This window comes from Chinchilla lanigera, unplaced genomic scaffold (assembly GCF_000276665.1).
Source record: "Chinchilla lanigera isolate Chin_1 unplaced genomic scaffold, ChiLan1.0 scaffold00032, whole genome shotgun sequence".
Lineage (NCBI taxonomy): Eukaryota > Metazoa > Chordata > Mammalia > Rodentia > Chinchillidae > Chinchilla > Chinchilla lanigera.
In genome coordinates this window covers 23,298,661-23,322,917 of record NW_004955433.1, presented here as the reverse complement: position 1 = coordinate 23,322,917, position 24,257 = coordinate 23,298,661, and the positions used below count along the sequence as shown (strand labels likewise).

Below are 24,257 nucleotides of genomic sequence, written 5' to 3'. Positions count from 1 at the left end.
GTAGGAAGTATTAGAGGAGAGTGCCACCCTACCTTGAGTGTTTCTCAATAAAACACATTTTATTGCTAAAAAAAGTGTCAAAAATAACACAAATATTGCTAATATTGTTCCTGTGTTTTCCAAAGCAGGTGTACAAATTTTATCTTTCTTGCTTTGTTTGTTATTTATCCTTTTGAAATTTTTTGTCTGATTGTAGTTTTTACTGGAAATTCTAGATAATTTTAATACATGTTTTAAAGCCTAGATAAAGCACTTTTGATTAAAATACTGCTGCTTTGGTCTGCTACTTAAGCATGTATCAGTATATTAAAAATTTTGTTGTATTTCTGGCATATATGAGTTAAATGAGATCTGATTGAGAACTATCCTTAGTTTGGCAACTTTGCATTTTACTCAGCGTACTTAAAAATTAGTTTGTACTAATGCTTTGAAATTAAAATTACATTTTATATTTCAGTTTACTGTCAGCAAAGTTTGTGTACTTCAGAGTTATTTGAAGAATTAACTTTGTTCTTATCTAATGATGATTCCAACACAAATTTGAAAAGAATGTCTGTCTATGTTATTTTGGTTCTGGTTTCAAATAATCGTAAGTACATTTTCCTATGAATGTTTAAAATAATTTTAAATAATAGATTTAAATTTTTTTTGTCTTTGTATCAGTGTCTTTTTTCAAATCTCATTAACTTCTTAGAAGTACTAGCTTTAGAAAAGGAATTAATAGCATGCACTTAATCATTTGATATGTATTTTAAAAATAGTAAAGTGATTTAGGATTTGGGATAATTTTAGATTTATAGAATAATTGCCCATATAGTATAGAATATTCCCATATTCTGCCTGCCCAGGATAAAATTATTTTTAAAAATTTTATTGGTACATTTTAGATACACACAATGATAACATTCATCATAAGGATTTTGTACTTCTATGTGATATATCTTGCTTCTTTTTATTCCCCATTCCCCTCTCTTCAACCTCCCCTTATTTATAAAAGCTTTGTTTCTATTTTTTCCTTCTTTTTATTTTGTTGTCCCTTCCTTCCTTTCACCCTCACTTCTCCTTTGTTCCCATTCCCATTTGAACATTTTCTTCCCATTTCTCAATTTTACACTTCCAGTTTTTCACACTAGTGAAACAATGTAGTATTTGACAATGTATGTATGATTTATTTCTCCTAAGGGTATGGTCTCAAGGTACATCCATTTAGCTAGAAATGTCTCAAGCTTATCTTTCTTTATCACGTAGTACTCCATTGTATAAAAACACGTCTTTATCCATTCATTGCTAAATATTGGAAACATCCCAAATCCCTATCAACTGATGATGAATGGATAAAGTTATTTTTAAATGTTATTTTATTTAGGTAACTTGTTAGGCATTTAATTGCTTCTAAATTTTACTTTTGCTATTTTGGAAAAACTAGAAAATATTTTTTCTCCTTTAGAGCACATTTTGGTGTTGTAAGAGAAAGCCATGAGGCAAAATAATTATTTCATAATTTCTAGAGGAAACTTGAAGGTTGTTAGCCTCTAAGCATAGCATATTTTTCATAATAATCTTGATTACAAATTTTTAGCTTCTATAATTGCATTATGCTTTATAATACCTTTAAGTGGTTTGAAAGATAATTGTTTATTAAAATTATTGCTAAGTTATATTTGCATAATATGTGGCTTTTTTAAGGAAGCGGACAAACACTTGTGAGAGAAACAGGTTGTATTACAGTTTTGTCACGGTTGTTCAGGTAAGCAAATCTAAATATCTTGTTGCTACTCATTATTTAAGAACTTAATGCATTTATATTAATTTATTTTCTTTTCTTTTTAACATAATAGGACAGTTTTTTCAAACTATGAGTTCAATTTGTCAGATAAAAATGTTTTCCAGAGGTACCAGTTGTGGTCTTCAGTATGTAGTACTCTGTGTGTCTGTGTCAACAATCCTCAAAATGGTAATTATCTCAGATATTTAAATATAAAAATAAAAACAAGTAAAAACTCGTATTTTCCAAATGTCAAATTTAAAATGATGGACTTTATATCCTTTCAGATGAGAATCAAATGTTTTGCTGTTCACTTTTTCCACATGCTAATGAGTGGCTAATAAATTGCAAGAAACCTGAGATAATTCGCCCTATTTGCTCACTTATTGGACTTAGTCTTGCAAATAACAGTAAGTACTTACTTTTTAGGCAGTGATACTTGAAACATTTTAAAGAAAAATAAAAAGTATTTAATGAACTAATTAATTGAATTAATGAGTTAATTTTCTACCATTTGGTCATTTGGGATGCACTTAGACTTTTGAAGATAAAATCTTAAGAATGGGTAGTATTAGGAAGATGGTGGAAGCAGCAGAGTGACTAGATAGCAAAATTTTTCTTTTTTCTTTTTTTTTATTTGAAAGAGTAAAAGAAGAATAACATAGTAATATGGGGGCTTACTGAATTACAGACAAAGTGGTAGGAAATTATCAATGGTTGTTGTTTTACATATTGTTATCTACAAGATAGTTTCTCAGGAAAACAAATAGACAAATTATAGTGAGCTGCAGACAGAAGTGGTAGGTTGTTATCAATGGTTGTTGTACTATACTTTGGTATCTTCAAAGTGATTTCTAAAGAAAATAAATAGAGCTATACATGAGTGACCAATTGAATATTCATTGACTATTCTCAATGGTTGTTGTAGGAAACACATAGTAATAAACATACACCATTTACGAAATAGCATAGGAACAATACAAACATTACAGAGTTATGGACAGGTTAGTAGGAAAATATCAATGGCTGCTGTAATATATGGTGGTATCTTCAAAGTGGTTTCTCAGGAAGACAGAGATACGCAAGAAAGATCTAACAAGTAGTTACAGCCTAAGGATTGTGAAAAATAGTGGATTACCTCACCAGTGACTCTTTTCACTGAGGTGTGACAGGTGGAAGGAAGGCCAGGATCGAAAAGAAAGACTGAGAGACTTGCCTCTGTATCTAGCAACAGACTGTTTTCTTTTTCCTCTGTAGTCATGATTACCCAGGGCTCCTCCTGGGTATGACAGTCTAGCCAGAGGGAGAAGGCAGAGCATGCCCCGGGCCCCCTCATTCCTGTTAGACTAACTGGTAGGATGGGTCTGAGCTCTGGGGCCTCCACTTCAGAGGGCAGACTGATCTCCAGTGGTTACCTTTGCATTCAGGACATGGCCCAGGGGGCTTCCTGGAGCAGTTCCTCTTGAGGTGGCCTGGCTTTTAACAGTGGTAGCAGATGAATGTAGTCGTCGAGTTCTTCTTGGGGCCCCGAGAATCAGACTTAGGGTCTGTTTCTCTTGGTGCTGCAGCAAAAGCAGCTGCTTTTTCTCAGTCTCTTTGTTTTCTCTCCTTGGCCTCCTCCTTGTCACGGCTATAGAATACTGAGGAGGTAATCCTTACTAACATCTCAAGTGAGCCATGTGGGGCGAAAGCCATTTTTTGTAGCTTTCTCTCTCCAGCCTCCCAGTGCATTGGGACCCCACAACCACTTAGTGTCCTCTCCCCAGTCGTGAGCACAGGCACCAGGAATCTCGGTGCAGACCTCTCCAGTGCTCCACGCACTCCTCCACCACAGCCTGTACTGTCAGGGGAAGAATGGCTTCCAGGAGGTCTCCCCAGGTATTACACAAGGTCCTCCTGGTTTCTAGCTTTGAAACGGCTCTTGTGACCCCGGTCAACTACACCTCTGAGTCTTCAGGCATAGTCTGTATTCTTATGTTCTCCGAGTCCTTATTCAGCAGCTGCTCTTCTGATAGCAAAATTTTTTGAAGCCTCATAAAACAGAGCACCTAGATAGCAAAATTAAAAATTCATAGAGTATGTGATCTAACCACAGTGGCACTAATTCACAAATAAGTAAAAATAAAACATCTAAAAAATCCCCAAATAACTGATAATTAAGGGCCCAAATTAGCAATATCAGCATAAGCTCTGACATCACCATAGGTCTTAACAGACACTAAAAGGATAATAAAAAAATAATAGAAATAACTTTATAGTACAAACTTTAACAGCTTACATGAATTGGGCAAATTCTTTGAAGAATATAAATTACCAAAGTTCACTCACTCAAGTTACATGTATATGCATTAAAGAAATACAAATTGTGTGTCAATACACAGGGATTTCTAGGCCCTATTGATTTTTACTGGTGAATTCTACCAGAAATCTCGGGGAAGAGTGAACAAATAATTCTGTGTAAATTCTTCCCAAAAATAGAAATTGAAGAAAAACTTCTCACACATTCTGTAGCGCTTTATGTACTATACCCATACAAAATTGTGAAAAAAAACATTGTGAAAAAACTATAGGCAATTATCCCTTATGGACATAGACATAAAAATTCTTTTTTTCATTTTTGTTTTGTACTGGGAATTGAACTCATGACCTTAGGCTTGCCTGCAGGCAGGTGCTTATGCTGCTGAGCTATCTCCCTGGCCCTTTTTTTGGTAAAAATTCTTAATGAAGTATTAGCTTGGGTTATATACCAAGTTCAAAACCAGCCTGGGCTACATGTTAGACCTTGTCTCAACAACAACAACAAGAGCAAAAAATGCTTAATAAAGCATTAACAGATTGAGTCTAGCAATACAGAAAAAGGATAATACATTATGACCAAGTAGTATATACCCCAAGAGTACAAGATTGGTTTAAAATTAGATAAGTGACTACATTCATAGATTAGAGAAAAAGGTCAGGGATATAGCTTAGTGGCACAAGCACCTGCCTGGCAAGCGCAAGGTCCTTAGTTCAATTCCCGGTACAAAAAAAAAAAAAAAGAAAAAAAGAACTATGTATGATCTCAATAAATTCAGGAAAAGTGTTTGCATAAATACACTTATAATAAGAACTCTTACTAAATGAGGAATACAAGGGAACTTCTATAATATGCTAAAGGACCTCTACATAATACACTCACATAATTAATGATGAAAGACTTAGTCCTTTTACATAAGACTGGAAAAAACAAAGGCTGCTCTCACTACTTTATTTTAACATTTTACTGGCTATCCTAACCAGTAAATAAGAAATGAAAGAAAGAAAATGAAATGAAAGGCATAGAAATTGAACAGAAAGGAGAAAATTATTTTTTCATAAATGGCATGATTGTCTGTGTAGAAAATTTAAAGCTACTAGAACTAGTGATTTTAGCAAAGTTGCAAAATAAGGTTCTGTACAAAATCAATTATTTCTGAATACTGCAACAAATAATTAGAATCATAAAGAAATGATCCATTACAATAATACCAAAAAGGTAAATTCTTAGGGATAAATTTAATGAAATATATACCATACTTGTGTTACAATTTTTCTGTGTCCTCCAAAGGTTCATTGAAGGACCAAGTGGCCCTCAGTATGTGGCACTGTTTGGAGGTAGTAGAACTTCTAGGGGTGGGGTCTAGTGAAGGAAGTCAGGTCTTTGGAGGTCTGCCTTTGAAGTGAGTATTAGGACCAGGCCTCTTTTTTTTCTCTCTTTCTGCTTCCCAGCTGTCATGAGGTGAGCAATTTCCTATGCCATACATTTTCCAATATGATGTGCTGCTTTGCTGCAGGCAGTAGAGCCGACTGATTGTGGAGTTAACTGACCATGCCCTAAAATTTCTGAAACTGAGCCAGAATATCAGCCTTTCCTCTATAAGTTTTTATCTTGGGTGTTTTGTTACAATGAATGACACAACTATGTGTATTCTGATAACCACAAAATATTACTGAAATAAAGAATATCTAAATTCAAGGGAAGCCAGACACGGTGGTACATGCCTGTAATCCCATCACGTGGGAGGCTAAAGCAGGAGGATAGCTGTGAGTTCAAAGCCAGCCTAAGATACGAAGTGAGTTCAAGGCCAGCCTGAACAGCACAGTGAAACCCTGTTTAATAAAGACTAACTAAATAAATAAGTAAATGGAAATAATAGTGTTCATGGATTTTTAAGACTCTGTTATAAGAATGTCACTTCTTAAATTCATCTCTAGCTTCCTGGCATTCCCAATCCCAGCAGGCTTTTCTGATGAGATGATTCTAAAAGTTACATGGAAATGCAATGAGCATAAAATAATAAAAACTGTCTTTGAAAAAAAGACAAAATTATTGGACTTCTATTATCTGATTTCAAAATTCACTATACTGTAATCAGGAAAATGAGGCTTTGGTGTACATATAAATATTTAGATCAATGAAACAACATAGCCCAGAAGTAGGCCCATAAATGAATATAGGGTTATTGTTTTTTTACATTGTTTTTTATAGTACACTGTTAAAGTCAAAGGAGGAAAGATTTATTTTGGCTCATAGTTTTAGAGGCTTCTGTCCAGGTCACTTGGTCTCGTGTTTCTAGGCCTGTGATGAGGAACAACATCACAGCAGGGAACATGTGGTAGAACACAGCTGCTCACTTCATGGTATCTGGGAGGCAAACAGAGACAGCTTGGTTTTATAATAAGTCCTTCCCCTCAAGCCCATTGAGCTATGAATCTATGAATGGATTCATCCATTCATGAGGTCAGAGCCCTCATAATCCAGTCACCTTTCAAGGTCTTGCCCCTGAAAACTGCTACACTGGGGACCAAGCCTTCAACACATGAACTTTTGAGGTATATTTAAGATCCAAACCATAATAGGTGTCATGGGAATTCTGTAGGGGAAGAGATGTCATTTTCAACTAAGGGGGTAGGAAAAAATGAATATGTATATGCAAAATATGAATTTCAACCCTTATCTCACACAATATATAAAATATTATTTAAAATTATCTATAGGCCTAAATAGAAGAGTAAAAAATATAAAACTAGACAAACAACATAGAAAATACAACTTTGGGGTTAATAAATATTTCTTAAACACAAAAAGCATGATAAATGGAACTTTATTTTATTTTAAGAAATTAAAATCTTTTGGTCTTTATGCGGTACTGTTAAAAGTCAAGTCACAGACTGGGAGAAAATGTTTGAGAAACACACTTGATTTTAAAAAACTTGAGCACAGAATATGTAAAGAACACTTGAAATCAATTGTAACATATAAACAACCTAATGATTAAAAAGTGGGCAGTGAGCTGGGGATATAGCTCAGTGGCAGAGGCCTTTATACCTAACAGTTTAAAAATGTGCACTGGGCTGAGGATATGGCTCAGTGAAGGAGCCTTTGCATAGCATATTGAAGGGCATGGGTTTGATCTTCAGCACTACAAAATAAAATAAAAATGGGCAAAATATTTGAACAGATACTGTGCAAAGAAAATGTGAATATAAATAAGAACTTGAAAAGATGCTTAAAAGCATTGCCATTGGAGAAATTCAAACTAGACTCCCTCTAAGATACCACAACCGACCTACTAGGTTGGATAAAAGTAAAAAAGATTAGTCATGTTGAATGAGGTGAATATATGGAGCAACTGGAACTTTTATACATTGCTGATTTATATGTATATTCAGGGATTTACAACAAATACTCATGTTTTACATACAAAATAATGTACCTCTAGAATTCTAATAATTGGAATCTTTGCATGATACCTTGTCATCTCCTATTTCTCTAAATGACAGCTTAAATGAACAGTAGTTATAGGATTTCATTACTGTCAGCAAACTGGTATGAAATATAAATTAGAAGAAATCTGAAACGTTCAACATACAACCAGTATGAAGTAGAATGTTTTGCTTATAAGCCTGAAATTTTATTGCTTAGGCTATAACCAAGAATTTTATGCTAACATAGGGCCATTGTCATCTAAGCACTTAAAAATATATATTTTGGGGGCCTGAGAGTGTAGCTCATTTATAGAGCCCCTCTCTAGCATGCCCAAGACTGAGTTAGATCCCCAGCTCTCCAAAACAAACTCCTTTTTAAAAATACATTTTAGTGAAGAAGCTGTTTCAGAGTCTCTATGAGATTGAAAACATTTGCTTATCCTTAAATAATGTTTCCTTAACAGTTTCTCAGATGTATAAAATTCCTGATATGATATTTGTAGATTATTAATATCTTTGTCTTATTAAGCAGTATAAAAATTAATCCTTGCCCTTTTTTTGTGTGGTCGTTGGAATGAACTGAGGAGTGCTCTAATGTGAGCAATACTTCTCCAGACTTTATTTTAGCCTCTTGCTAAGTTGCCCAAGCTGGCCTTGAATTTTCAGTCCTCCTGCCTTAGCTTTCATAGTAGCTGCAATTGTAGATGTGTGGCACTGTGCCTGACTGATTTTTGTTTTTAAATCATCTTGGCTTTAATTTATAGGACTAGGCTAACCTGGAAAAAAAGGTTTGTGGCAGAATTATAACCACTAGCCCACATATACATTTGATATAAGCCTATTTCCAGGATAGGGGCTGTGAAGACTATTGAACCATAGACCTATGGGAGTCATTCCCCATTCCTCATCAGAATCATTTTCAACAGGGGAACAAAAGGCTTTAGACTTAAAAATCATGTATCTGTCACTGGATCTTTGCTTGAAATATTCCTCAATAGTATGATCTAAAAGTAAAAAGAATTACATTAAATAAGAACAATGAGATATGTGGTTTTAGAACAGTTAAATAATTTGCAGATTTTAGCAATCTGAGGAATGAGATGTGTTGGAATTTAGAAAATCACTTTGCTAATTTCAGTGCCAACCAGCCAACTGGGGTGGCTCATACCTGTAATCCTGCATGCAGGAGGCTGAGACAGGAGGATAGCCGCAAGTTCAAGGCCAGCCTGGGCTGCATAGTGAGTTCAAGGTCAGCCTGAACTGTATAGTGTAGACCCTGTCTCAGAAAAGCCAAAAAAATTTAATACCAACCTACATGAATTAATCTCTTCCTTATAGCTCTATTAAAAGACTTGTTTAGTAATGTTAAGGGATAATAATATTCTTAGAAAACATGGCAGTCCTCATTAAATGCAGTAAGAAAGATTTCTTATACACAAAAAGCAGTATTATACTACACATGTATTGTGTCAGAGTGAAGTGCTTAAGTAATCTACCCTTTGATTATGTATATGCACAGATAAAGATTAGATTTTTTTAATTCTTTAATTTTCAGACTTTTAGTAAGTGTTTGAAAAAGTCAAGTTAATGGTATATTTGGTGAACATTAATTGAATGAAATCATATGCTGGCTTTGTCTGAGATACTAATCGTTCTGCTCTTTTATTCCTTAAGCATATGTTCAGAAATACTTTATATCTGTGGGTGGACTGGATATATTGTCTCAAGTTCTTGTACAATTGGAATCTGATTCACACAAGACTCCTTCCAGTGCTAAGCTTGCAGTAGTGGTAACAAAGACAATGGATGCATGTATTGCTGATAATCGTGAGTGAACAATGCTTGTTAGCAAGTTCTCTAAAATTGAATTTTGTTTGAGTTCAGCATGGTGAGTGTTGAAATGGTAGATTAAACACTAACATAGGGTAGACTTTCAGCTTCTCAACAAGTGGGCAGGAACCTTAGGAATTATCTAGTCTAATTCTTCTTTTCTCATAGAAGTTATAACTTTCCTAAGAGTTCATATCTAGGCCTTCTGATTCCAAGTCTGATGATAGTCTGTAAATCTTTATAATACAAGACTCCATTGGCAATCACAAATAACTGAAAAAGTAGTTTAAAAAAAAACAGTGATAGTGTCTGTTATGTGCTTAGCTCTAGAGATAGAAAATATATTAAGACGTAGTCCCTTGAGGTATGTGTGTATGTATGTATACATGTATATATTTATATATTCTTGGCACCAGTATTGTTAGACTGTGGGTGAACACCAGTAAAAGTCCCATGAGGTGAAGTATGGCTTACAGTAATGGAATTCTTGAATTTTATCACCTCTCTGCATAAGTTCAGTTATGCTTTACTGCGTCTTTAACATCAGTAGAATCCGAGCATGATGGTGCATGCCTGTAATCCCAGCACTCGGGAGGCTGAGGCAGGAGGATTACTGTGAGTTCAAGGCCAGCCTGGGCTACATGGTGAGGCCTTGTCTCAGAAAAACAAAAACAAAAACCAACATCAGTAGAACCATCATCAGTTAAGAGAATATTTTAATATTGGGCAGGATTTGATTATGTAGATATGTCTTCGCTACTAGTATCCAATGTGGGTAAGAAGAGATACATTATACTGGATATACTCAGCTTTTAGGAAGGTAGTATTACTTTGTATTTACATTATGCAGAATAACTAACAAGAAACCAAAAAATTTGCTTTAAAAGGACTAATGAGGACTATTATAATAAGCCATCTTATTAGAGTGAGTTTGTATTAACACGTGTGCTCACATATGTTAGATGTTATATAGGTAATTAGATATTGTATATATATATCTGTAATATATAGAATATGTATATCTATAAGATACACATATATCTATACATATAATAATATATAATATACAGACATATATATGTATCTATATATTATATAGATACTATATAGACTATATCATATTCTTCCTGGATAAGCTCTGAAAAAAATTATGTACATTTATAAGTTTTAAATTTGTACTTACTGCTTTCTCTATTTTATACTAATAGCTACTTTTGGAGTGGTATTGTCCAAGTACTGCATTGTTTCAAAACTTCTGGCATTACTGCCTCATGAAAGTCTGGATTCAGCAGAAAAATTTAGCATCATTCTTGCTCTTGGTCATTGCACAGAGGATTGTGGTTAAGTATTGATTTATATAGTGTGCTTATCAAAATAGCAGTGAAAATATGGTTGGTTTTTCCCCTATAGTCACATAAAAGGCTTAAAGTATTTTTTTCTACAAGTTATTTAGGGCCCAACTATTTATTTTAATTCCACACCCTCCTTCACCCCTTTTATTCAGTTGGCCATTAAGACCTATGGTTCTACTTCTCTTGCACCTTTCTTACTCTTTTCTGTCAATTGTCAGTGTTATCCTTTAGCATCTTTTACCAAGATTACTGCAGTAGCTACCTCCGTATGCTGCTTTTTCTTCTTCATCTTTTTTTTTTTTTTTTTTCATTTTTTTGAGACAGGGTCTCGCTGTGTAGTGCAGGCTGCCCTTGAACTCACTTTGTAGCCCAGGCTGGCCTTGTGCTCAGCAGCAATCCTCCAGCCTCAGCCTGCTGAGTGCTGGGATTATAGGCATGTGCCACCACATGTGCTTGCTCTACCTTTCTTCAAACCGGAAGGGCAGTTTTTTTTCTCTTAATGAGGTGGGATACTAATTTGGCTACATCTCAGAAGTCATTACTTATTTTCTCTATTTTTTAAAAATTTAAACTATGTCTGTGATTATCCCAAGGAAGAATCATTGCCTCATCCGTATAGTTTATGATAAAATAGTTGTCTTTAATTTTTGGTATGTTTTCCAGAGGAAAATCAGTATGACCTTTTTAAAAACAATGGACTTCCACTCATGATACAAGCTTTAACTGAATCTCAGAATGAGGAACTAAACAAAGCTGCCACTTTTGTGCTTCACAACTGCAAAAAGATTAGTAAGTTTACTGTTATATAAGAAAATAGCAACTAAAGTTTATAAAAAGAATTTGTATCTGCTGCAATGAGCCATGCCCTTTTAGCCTCCAGGTTCTTCTTATAGAAGCAGAATGTATAATTTGGACATAAAATCTAGGGTACTTTTAGCATATATAGACCTATTTAGAAGAGAGCAACAGTAGAGGTAATTCACATATTTTTATGCCATGCAGCCAAGTTCAGTTTGTAGGATGTAAAAATTGAGAGTGATTTATTATTAAATCATAATATAGAAGACATTTATTTATTTAAAATATGCTAAAATGTCTATTATGTGCTAGACATTGTGCTGGGCATTGGGGATACAGTGACAGGAAAAACACAGTATATGTATTCAGAGCTTAGTTTAACTCAAATAGACAGCAATATAAAACTTTAAAAGTGAGATTATATATTCATGTAAATTGAATTGAAGGAGACCAGGATGCTAGGGCACACTTGTAATCCCAGCACTTGGGAGGTTGAGTCAGGGGAATCAAAAGTTTGAGTGCATTCAGAGCTACTTAGCAAGTTTAAGGCTTACTTGGAGCACATAGTGAGACACTGTCTCAAAAACCAAAACAAACAACAACAACAAAAAGACGTAAGGGTTATGAAGAGATGGACCGTGATGATTCAGAATTTATAACAAAGGAATCAGACCTAGACTTAAAACAGAAAAGTCTTTGGAAGAAAGTAATTCTTGAGCTGAGATCTGAATGACTAGAGTTAATCATGCAAAAAGAAGGGAATTTATTACGGGTGAGTGTCTTGGGCCTAAGCAACAGTGAGGGACAAAGGCTCAGTGGTAAGAGGGAGCCTGGTGCCTTCAGGGAATTAATGACTAGTGTGGCAGAAGCACAGAGGGCATAACCATTATGAGGATTATTTTTGTGGAGGGAAAATTTGGACATAATATATTTTTTAAAAGATAGAGGAAGGAACCATTTCATGAATACTGTTTTTAAAAATAATTACTTTGGAGCTGGAGATGTTACTTAGTGATACAGCACATGCTTACCATGTGTGAGTTCCTGAGTTCAATCCCTTACAATAGAACAACAAAATACCCCACTTTAAACCAATACCCATATTCCTGAGGGTCTTTGTGTGTCTGGAATAACATAATTTGATGCCGTTCTTTTTTCTTGTAACTTTGAAAAGTCTAATTTATGACTTTTTGAGTCCTGGGCCTCTCCTGAGTACTTATTCTATTACTTTTAGTACACTTAAAATAGCCTAGATGGATGAAATTTACATAAGGGGTGAGGTAGGGCATGAGGTTGTCTTTAAAATGTAACATTTCTAGTAATGTATAAACCGATCATTTTTCCTCTGTATTACAAAGCTGAGAAATTATGTCTAAGTGTAGGAGACTATTCTTTTGATGAAAATGAAGCAGACCAATTAAAAGACGTAAATGTAACGAAAAAGAATCTTGAAGAGCACTGGAAGACAGCAAAAGAAATCCTGCACAGGATAGACCTGCTTGAAAGAGAAGAAAATGAGGTTGGCTTCTTTGTTTCAAACAATATAAGAATTTTTTTTCAAATATTGTTAACAGAGATTAAGGTGTAAAATTTTTTCTTCTTCCCAAATTATTTTTTTAAAGTAGTATTTGAGAAAATATCCTTAGACATAGAACAAAAACTATTTTTAAAGCAGCAATAATGACTGAAATGATGAGATATAGAAGAGCCATGAGATCTAATATCTACATAATAGGAGTTCAAGATGGAGAATAAATATTCTAATAATATCTCTTCCCCCTACCTACCCAACCCCAAATACACACACACACACACACACACACACACACACACGCAGGCACGAATGTGCACATGTACACACACACACACCCAGTAAACACTTACAGATACAATCATATATCACTTGACAGAGATACAGCCTAAGAAATGCATCACAAGACAGTGTCTTTTTTTTGTCTTTTTGAGACAGGGTCTCACTATGCAGTTCAGGCTGGCCTCGAGCTCACTTTGTAGCCCAGACTGGTCTTGAACTCGCAACAGTCCTCCTGCCTCAGCCTCCCAAATGCTGGGATTACCGGTGTGCGCCACCATACCTGGCCAAGACAATTTCATCATTATGAGAACATCAGGATGTCATCACACCACTATGACTACTTGATTTGGCCTCTTGGTGCAATCAAAACACACAGGAGAGTCAGCTGTGGTGGCACACACCTGTAATTCCAGCACTCTGGGAGGCTGAGGCAGGAGCATTGCAAGTTAGAGTCCAGCCTGAGTAACGTACTGAGACCCTGTCAAAATAAAAATTTAAAAAGGGCTGGGGTTGTATCTCAGTGTAAAGGCCCCAGATTTAGTGGCTGTACTGAAGGAAAAAAAGAGATGCAGTAAACTTAGATGTGTGAGGATGTTGCTAATCTAAAACAGCATATTATTTTATAGTAAACTTGTTTTTTGAGAATAGAAGGAATATATTCTAAAATAATCAAAAGAAAATATGTAAACCAATAACACAGTCATTTGTTATTGTCAAGTAGTATGTACTACACATAATAATACTTGCTATACTTTTATACAGCTAGCAATGCAGTAGGTTTGTTTATGGTGGCATCACTACAAACACATGAATAATAATACATTGTGTAATGATGGCATGATGTGTACAGTGTTACTAGGCAATAGTAATATTTCAAATTGGTTACAATTTTATGGGACCACTGTCACGTATAGTCTGTTGTTGACTGAAACATCATTGTGTGGCTCATGACTGTATATACACATTAGTATTTTTTCTATGTACATATACTTTTTGTCTTATATATCCATGTAGAGTAGTAGTTGCTAGGCACTGGGGCCAGTGGTTGAACAACATTGTGAATGCTCTTAATGCCACAGAACTGTACATTTAAAAATGGTTAAAATGGAAATTTTCACGTTACACATATATTATATCATTGATACTATGCTCGACATCTAGTCATGTGTTCAACATAACAATTGAACATTGTATTAAAAACTGAGTAGTAACTAGTATTTTAGATGTGTTATAACTGGTACTTTATTGATGGATATTTAGGTTATATTTAATATAACCTATTTAGGTAAATAGGTAAACCTGTTTAATATATTTAATACCCGTTGCTTACCAGTGTAAGCAACTCTAAATTCCTGGTACATTTATGTATGCATATGAAGATATATATGTGAATACACACATTTTTGTAATGGCTCTATTGAGATATAAGTCACATACCATACCACTTAAAATATATGATTCATTAGCCTCTGTGGGGATTACAGGTATTAGTCACCACACCTAGTTGCTCAATTTATTTTTACTAGAAACTCACTTTTTTCTTTTGCAGAGTACTGGATGTATATACTGGCTGTTTTTCTGATAAATGTTATTTTCAACTTTTAGCCTTTAAAGTGTTAATTAATAGCATTAATATTGTACACATTTAAAAGTAATCTGTAGGTTTTTTTTTACAGATGTGCAGTTTTTTTATGAAGGTTACTGTTAAATTGTTTCTACATAGATATTATACTAATATATACTCTTATCAGCTATATTCATGAGTGTCTGTTTCCCTATACCCTATTTCTACCAATGTGATATCTGAGGAAGATATCTCTAGGTAGCTTTAATATTTAGTTCTTTTATTACATGTGTGATTGAGGATTTTTTTCATGTGTTTAAAAGATATTTATGTTTCCTGTCTTGTGAACTGTCTGTTCATCTTGTTGCTCACTTATCTGTGGTATTTTGATCTTTTTAATTAGTGTTTTTTGTTTTTTTGTTTTTGTTTTTTTTTCCGGTACTGGAGATCAAACTCACAACCTTGTGCTTGCTGGGCAGGTGCTGTGCCGCTGAGCTAAATCCCCAGCCCCTTAATTAGTGTTACTTAAAAATTATCCCATGGTCTTATTATTTCATGATGTTTTGATTGCTATTGGTTGTGCTTTTCTCCTTTCTTCCCTGAATCTGTCTATCCTGGTCTCTAAGACCACTTTTGAAATTGTTTGTGTGCGTGTGGGTACATGTGTGCACATGTACTAAGGACTGAATCTAGAGCTCTCACATGTGAAGCAAACACTGTACTCTTGAGCCACATCCCATTATTATTTTTATTATAAGAGTGAGTCTTGCTGGGTTGCCCAGGCTGGCCTTGAACTTGTAATTCTCTGCTCTCAGTCTCTTGAGTTGCTAGGATTACAGGTGTGTGCCACACATAAAAAATTTTTATGTGATTAAGTATTTAGTTTTCTTCTTTATGATTTATTGATTTTATGTAATATTAAGAAAGGTTTTCTACTTGAGAATATTAAAATATGATTTTCTTTAGAATATATGTATTTTTAAAATTAAATATTTTGTTCACTTTTATCTTTTTTTTTCTCATTCACCAAATCAGTTTTGACTTTATTTTTATGTAACTATCAGATGCCTAGATTATTTTCCTAGGTGGCTCCCTAATTGTCCAAACATTATTTATTGAATAAACTCCCTTTTTATTCCTAATGTAAAGTGTCCTTGTTATTATATATGTTCTATTGATGGTCATAAGCATAATTCTTCTACATTATTTAAAAGAAATAGGCTGGGCATGGTAGTACCTGCCTGTAATCTCAGCACTCAGGCAGGAGGATTGCCATTTGAGGCCAGCCTGGGCTACGTAGTGAGTTCAAGACCAGCCTGAAGTACACAGTAAGTCCCTGTCTCAAAAAGACACACAAAAAAATGTAAAGTGGATTATAATGAAATTAATTATATTTAAATAATTTGTCATTTTTAATTATAGGAAAATATACAAAGAGGAAAATATAAGAATATTTCATCTATGAAAATAAACATTCCAGATACACTGAAACATCTCCATGCAGATAATGTTGGAGGTACCACAGAAGAAGATAAGGTTAAAAGCCAGCCTAAACAACTCCAGCCCTATAAGTCCTATGGAGTCATTTCTACAGCTTGTGCAAGTGATGACCAAGCAAAGACACTGTTAAATAATGCAAATCCAGTTAATGCATGCTGTACAGACAGTGGACAAAATGAAACTGTGCATAAAGCCACTTCAAGCTGTAATCAAAACCTACATGAAGAAACGACTTTTAACAAAAAGGATTTTGTTTCTCAGTCAAGGTAGTTTAATACTTGTACATTTCTTTACTTAGCAAGCACTGTATACTACTGTGTGTGACACTATTAACACTGAGGATAAAAAACGATAAAGTATGGTTTTGGGAGTAGACTAAAGTAGGAAATATCTGCAAAAAAATTTGGATGAGTAGATATGGGCAAGTTCATCAGGGACCTTGCATGTCCTACTCAGGATTTTTGGTTTTAACTCATAGGGTAAGGGGAGCCATTAAGAATTTTAAGTTGAAGGACAATCAGATTTGAATTTTAGAAAGTACACTCAAAAAAGAAAACCTAAATGAAGCCCTTTACCTATGCAAGCATTGGTAATTAATCAGCATCATATCAGAAATCAATTTATAACTTTAATATGATAAAGGGAGTAGGCTGTGATGAAAATCTAGTTTAGCATTGCCCATTTGTTTGTTTCCTGTACTTTGTTTCCAGTACAGGTACTTTCTCCTTCACAGGTAGCTGTAGGGCTAGACCTGGGGGTTAGGTTTTCTTCTTATTCTTTCTTGTATTGTTTTATTCCGATGGTTTTTATACCTAAAAAAAATCAAGGGAAGACTATGTTCTGGATAGTTTCAGGGTGAAGTAAGTATCAGGAAGACTGATTACACCATAACTACACCTTTTTTCCTTTTCAAGGTCATTCTTAATGGTAATTTTGACTTGATTTGGAATTGGCTAGCAGTGAGGTATACTTTTGGTCCCCCCTCTGATCCAAGCCTTCCATCTGTACTTTCCTCTTCCTTTAGAGTTGGCCATACTTTTACCTGACAGTTAAGCTTATTTGTCAGCTTGATTGGCTTTGGAGCCACCTAGAGGATTAGTGAAGCACACTTCTAGGTGTGTCTGAGTGAGTCATGGAGGCCAGCTTTGCAGTCTGTATCTGGTTCTGGATCCTTTGCACTTTGCCACCGTCCTCTGCTCTGTTTCCTGGCCATCATGAACTAAGCATCTTCCCTCCTTCACACCCTTCTGTCATGATACTTCCACCTTGGAGCTAGCTGATCATTGACTGAATCCCCTGAAAGTGAGAGCCACATTAAACCTCATCTGTTTTAAGTTGTGAAAGTTGAATATTTTGTCCCAGGAACAGAAAATTTGACTAATACACTACTTCAACCATGTTTTTAGTGTTATTCATATCAACTGAGTTGTTACTAGTTATATTTTTAAATGCTTTTTCCTCTGATGGCAGTACCTTCTACAAATACATGTATATAGACAGATATCTGTAATTATAGCTATTGCTGTGTCTGTTTGCTAGTCTACAGCTCTTGCTTTTTTGTATATTACCTGTTACTGTGTTAGAAATTAAAATTTACATTTATTCATTAAGGATTTATTCATCAGACACAAAAATATTTTGGCAATCAAGAAGGTTTTATTTTTTGAGATAGTATCTTCCTGTGTTGCCTAGACTGGTCTTAAACTCATGGGTGCAATCAGTTCTCCTGCCTCAGCCTCCTGGTTCCTGAGACTACAGGTCTGTGTGCATTACCATTACCTGGCTCAGGAAGTATTCCTTTTCTTCCCATGGTATTGGAGAATGAAGCCAAGGCCCTCATACTGAACAATATCTCTAGCCCTTTTTATTTTTTATTTTCAGACAGGATCTTGCTAAGTTGCTAACTTGCCCAGGATGGGCTCAAACTCGGAACCTTCCCTTGCCTCAGCTGCCCAGAGGGCTGGGATTATAGATGTACCCCACACTCTACTTCAGGACTTTTTAATGCAGGTCCTAAATGATTATAATTAATTAATACATTGTGATCCTGCCCCTGTATGCTTTTTTTCTCCCACTGATTTTGTTCTTTCCTTTTTTGCCTTCATTCCTTCCTCCTTTCTTCTTTTCATAATGTTTTTCTTCCATGTTTCTGCTGGTATCATTAGTATTGTTCCCTGGATATTATATAACTCCAGTTCTAGAAACTGTTGCAGACCCTGCTTTGATAATTTGATAGATGTATTAGTCAGCTTGATGTCTTTATTACAAAATATTTGAGGCAACAAAATGGTAGGGGGAATGAGGTGCCCGTTGCTTTTGGCCTCTGACAACAACAGTATATTATGTTATGAGCACGCCACTCACTTCATGGCTGAGAAACAAAAGGAGAAGGACTGGCCAGGGTCTCCTTCAAGTGCACATACCCAGTGACCTAAGAACCTCCTACAAGGTTCCACCTTCTAAAAGTCCACAACAGTGCCAACTTAGAGACAAAACCTTTTACACATGGACTTTTGAGGGACAGTCAACATCCAAACTATAGCAGTGGATTTTGGGAGAACCTGGTTCCAGGTTACATGCCTATTAAACACCCAGAATCACACTGCTTATACACACACATTTGGGTATTTTTCCAGTAGTGGAGATTGAACCTAAGGCTTCACACAGGCTAGGCAAGTACTCCACCACTGAGCTACATTCCCAGTCTTTTCTGTATTTTTATTTTGGGATAGAGCCTTGCTAAATTTTCTAGGCTGTCTTCAAAATTGACATCCTTCTGTACCTCAGCTTCCCAAGTAGCTGGAATTACAAGCATTTGCCACCATACCTAGTCCTAAATAGTTATCTTTGCTGTTAGTAATTTTATGTCTTTTTAAATTGTGGTTTTGTTTTGTTTTATTTTTTAGTGACCATGCTTTTAAGCATCCAACTCACATTGTCAAGAATAGAAAGAAGCAGTTACCAGAAATAGGTATGATTCAATATATTTTATTTTTTTGTTTTTCAAGAAAATAAGTGTTTAGGTGACTGATATAGCTAGAACTGTACAATGATATAGCTGCCCTCTATAGTATAAACCACACCTTTGACTCTTTCTGATGTAAATGCCTCTAGCACTTTTTACTGATGTCCAGAATTTTTGTGTTTATCTACCAGGATGACCGGATGTGTAGTACTGTGCTAAAATTTATGAAAATCTTGAAATTTAATAAATTTTATAAATGTCAGGACTTTTCTCATAAATAAAAAATCTTGCATTTTGTAATTTTTTTCCAGATCCATTTACATTATGTTCAGACATAATAAATAAAGAAGTTGTCAATTTTCAGTCAACTAACAACTGTTCCAAAATGTTGAATTATAGATGCTCAGGTAAATATTTTTAGTTGTAATTGTTTAATAATTAAGACTTGATGTATTTAGCTAGTATTTATTTTTTAATTTTAATTTTTATTAGTACATGATTGCATTCATCATGGGGAGTTGGTTCATGTATGTAACACATCTTAATTCTTTTTACTAGAATTGACAGTTCTACCTTTGTCACTTAAACTTCATTTCCTTTGGAGAAATAACAATCTGGACCATGAAAAAATTAAAACGTTTGTTTACATAATACAGTTGATACTCATTTATCACTTTATTATTGCTGTTTTGTCACAATTAGTGCCATCTTTAGGTTTACCTTTACTGAGAAAAACAGACATCTTTTATGTTTTTAGAGAACAAATAAATAGATATGTATTCTGGATTATGGTCCAAATATAGGCATTAAGTATTAATACCTATTTTTATCTTCATAATAAATGTTTCTAGTGCTGCATGCCCTATAATGTCCTGTAGTACTTATTCTTATAATGTTCTACAGTACTTATTCCATCTCATTTCTTCTTTTACATCCCAATATTTCTTCTTTGTTCATGCTTACTGGCTTTTTTTTCCTGGTTTTTTGAGACTAGGCCTCACTGTGTTGCCCAGGCTGGCCTTGAACTCTCTATGAAGCTGAGGCTGGACTGGAACAGTAATCCTGCTGTCTCAGCCTCCTTAGTGCTGGGATCACAGGCACACACCCCCATACCCACCTTGCTTATGCTTACTACTGCACTCTACTGAGAAAATTAAAGGGACTCCATGTTCAGCTCAGACTATCATTATTTTTAGCCTGACCTGGTGGCATATGCCATATTCCCAGTACTCTGGGAGGCTGAGGCAGGAGGATTATAATTTCTGACCCAGGCTGGGTAATTTAAAACAATTTACTGAGACCCTTGTCTCAAAATAAAAAACTTTTTTTTAAGCCTAGGGATATAGCTCAGTGCAAAGACCCTGGGGTGAAGCCCCAGTTGTGCTGAAACCAAAGAAAAATTTAAAATAAAATAAATAAATAGAGGAGAATATCTTCCATTTTTGTTTTTAATTTTTTATTTCATTATTACATGTTTGCAGTTCATGTAGTTCGCAAGCATCTTGGGGAGTGATTACAAGTACATACCACGGGTCTTTTTTTAAAACCTTATCCCCTTCCCTCTCTCCTCTCCAATTCCCCTATTCTATTTTTCATTCTTGTTGATATTATTAATCTTAGCATATGGCATATAATGTTTCAATTAATTGAGGTTCCTATTTCCCCTTCTCCTCCTCCTTACCCCTCACACTTTTCCCCTTGGATCACTTCCCTATTGCAAGAGATCCATCTCCTTATGCCTTTCTATCCATTATTATTTTTTGTTTGTACTTTGCTTCACTCAAATGAGGAATACCATCAGTATTTAAGCTTTTGTGTCTGGTTTATTTCACTCAACATTATATATTCCAGGTATATCCATTTTCCTACAAATGTCACAAATGTGTCATTCTTTATAGCAGAGTGGTATTCCATTATATATAAATAACACATTTTGTTTATCCAGTCATCTATTGATGGGTATATGGGTTATTTCCAGGATTTATCTACTATGAGTTGTACTGCTATAAACATTGGTATGCATATATCACTATAGTGTGATGTCTGTAGTATTAAGCTCTTTTGGGAAGATACCTAGCAGAAGGGTCACTGGGTCATACAAAATTTCTAATTTCAGTTCACTGAGAAATCTCCATACTGATTTCCATAATGGTTGTTCTAGTTTACATTCCCACCAACAATGAAGGAAGGTTCTTTTTTCACCACAACCTTACCAGCGTTTATTATTGTTTGATTGATATAGCTAGAACTGTACAATGATATAGCTGCCCTCTACAGTATAAACCACACCTTTGACTCTTTCTGATGTAAATGTAAAGAATTACAATTCTTAATGATTGTCATTCTTTCTGGAATAAGATATTTTAGTTTGCATTTCTCTAATGGCCAGAGATACTGAATATTTTTTATATATTTGTTGACCATTTGTATTTCTTCTCTATAAAGTGTGTTCATTTCTCTCACCCATTTTTTTGTGGGGTAAGGGTTCTGGCAGACACCAGAAAACCTGCTAAGCAAATTCTAAACGAGCTGTAACACTTTCTCTTACCCATTTATTAACTGGATCTTTAATTTTAGGTGATTTAATTTTTTTTCAGTTCTTTGCATATTCTGTATGTTAGTCCTCTGTCTGAGGAGTAGCTGGCAAAAATTATTCCCATTCTGTAAGTTGTCTCTTTACTGACTGATTCTTTTGCTGTGCAGAAGCTTTTTAGTCTGATGTATTCCCATTTGATGGCTCTTGCTGTTATTTCTTGTGCACTGGAGGTTTTGTTTAGAAAATCTTTTCCTATACTTACATTATCAAGTGTTTTACCTATTTTATCTTCCAGTAGGATTGTTTCTGTTTTAATGTTTAGATCTTTGATCCATTTTTATTTTAATTTAGTATAGGTGTGAGATAAAAGTTCAGTTTCTATCTTCTGCACACAGATAAGTGGTTTTCCCAGCACTACTTGTTGAATAGGCTATCTTTCCTCCAACATATAATTTTGGCCCTTTTGTCAAAGATCAAATAACTGAATGTGTCTGGAGGAAGTTTCTTTATCCTCAGTTCTGTTCCATTCATCCACGTATCTGTTTTTATTCCAGTATCATGCCATTTTTTTTTATCATTATTGCTTGTAGTATAGCTTGAAATCAGATTTGTTATGCTTCCTACTTTGCTCTTGTTGTCCAAAATTACTTCACTATTCTGGTCTCTTCTTGTTCCATATGATTTTTAGAATTGTTTTTTCATGGATCTGGAAAGTATGCTATTGGTATTTTGACTGAAACTGCATAACAGTTTTGGGACTATGGCCATTTTGACAATATTGATTCTACCTATACAGGAGCAGAGGACATCTTTCCATTTTCTGATGTCCTGTTCAATCTCTTATTCAGAGTACTGGAGTTTTCTTGGTGGAGGTCTTTCACTTCCTTGGTTAAAGTAATTCCAAGGAATTTCATTTTTCTTGAAGCTACTGTGAATGGTATTCTTTTCATAATCTTTTCATCCTATTCACTGTTGATACACACAAATGCTAATGATTTTTGTGTGTTGATCTATCTTGTATCCTGCCTATATTGCTGAAGTCCATTATTAATTCTAAGTGTTAGAGTTCTTTGGGTTTTCTATGTAGAGTATCATGTTATCTGCAAATAATGATAGTTTGAGTTCTTCTTTTCTTATATGTATCCGTTTTATTTCTGTCTCTTGCCTAATTACTCTGGCTGATGTTTCAAGTACTATGTTCATTAGAAGAAATAATAGTGGACATCCTGTCTTATTTCTGATTTTAGTGGGAACCCTTTTAGTTTTTCCCAATTTAATATGATGCTGAGCCGGGTGTGGTGGCGCACACCTGTAATCCCACCACTTGGGAGGCTGAGGCAGGAGAATTGTTGCAAGTTTGAGACCAGCCTGAACTGCATAGTGAGATCTTGTCTCAAAGAGACAAAAAAAAAAAAAAAATGATGCTGGCTATTGATTTATTATACATAACTTTTATCATATTCAGGTATGGTTCTTATATACCTATTTTCTTCAGGTTTTTTATCATAGAGGGGTGTGGGATTTTGTCAGAAGCTTTTTCTGCATCTGTTAATATGATCATATGGTTTTGACCTTGCTTGTTTGTGTGATGTATTACCTTTTGACTTATGTATTTGAACCATTCTTGCATCTCTGGGATGAAACCTACTTGATCATCATGTATACTCTTTTGGATAATGCACTGCAGTCTGTTTGCTAATATCTTGTTAAGGATTTTTGCATCTATATTCATTAAGGACATTGGCCTATAGTTGTCTTTTTTAGTTGGGTCTTTATCCGGTCCTTGGGGTCAGGGTGATACTGGCTTCCATAAATGAGTTGGGGAGCACTCCATCCCTTTCAGTTTCTTTGAAGAGCTTGAGAAGTATTGGTGATTTAGCATCCTTCAAGGTTTTGAAGAATTCAGCAGTGAATCCATCAAAGCCTGAGTTTTTTTAGTTGGTAGATTATTTACTGATATGTCAGTTTCATTGCTTGTTAATAGGTTGTTAAGCATATTTATGCCTTCTTGGGTTAGTTTTGGCAATTTATAATCTAGGAATCTCCATTTCTTCAAAATTTGCTAATTTGTTGGAATATAATTTTTTGAAGTAGTTATGATCTTCTGTATTTCCACATTATGTGCTGTGATTTCACCTTTTTTTTCCCCCCTTTTAGGAAGGGTCTTGCTATGTAGTTCATTCAGGCCATGAACTCACTTTGTAACCCAGGTTGGCCTCAAACTCACAGCAGTCCTCCTGTCTTGGCCTCCTCAGTGCTGGGATTACAATCGTACGCCACTATGCTCAGCACCTTTTTTGTTTCTAGTTGCATTGATACTAGTCTTTTCTCACTCTCTTGTTAAGTCTGGCTAGGAGCGTATGTATTTTATTTATTATTTCAAAGAAACAGCTCTTCAATTTGTTGA

At 34.9% G+C, this 24,257-nt stretch overlaps 1 protein-coding gene across 4 annotated transcripts in view; it reads left to right on the top strand.

Moving 5' to 3' along the window:
- Positions 1–24,257, top strand: part of Ccdc79 (coiled-coil domain containing 79) — a 42,857-nt gene that overhangs the window by 9,969 nt on the left and 8,631 nt on the right. For all 4 annotated transcript variants that reach the window (XM_013516116.1, XM_013516114.1, XM_013516115.1 and 1 more), the window contains exons 5-15: positions 458–589; positions 1,687–1,747; positions 1,839–1,954; positions 2,053–2,175; positions 9,167–9,319; positions 10,531–10,662; positions 11,338–11,463; positions 12,831–12,991; positions 16,272–16,615; positions 19,256–19,320; positions 19,626–19,721. In XM_013516116.1, coding sequence (XP_013371570.1) covers positions 458–589; positions 1,687–1,747; positions 1,839–1,954; positions 2,053–2,175; positions 9,167–9,319; positions 10,531–10,662; positions 11,338–11,463; positions 12,831–12,991; positions 16,272–16,615; positions 19,256–19,320; positions 19,626–19,721 — 1,509 coding nt within the window. The remainder of the gene's footprint in view (positions 1–457; positions 590–1,686; positions 1,748–1,838; positions 1,955–2,052; positions 2,176–9,166; positions 9,320–10,530; positions 10,663–11,337; positions 11,464–12,830; positions 12,992–16,271; positions 16,616–19,255; positions 19,321–19,625; positions 19,722–24,257) is intronic.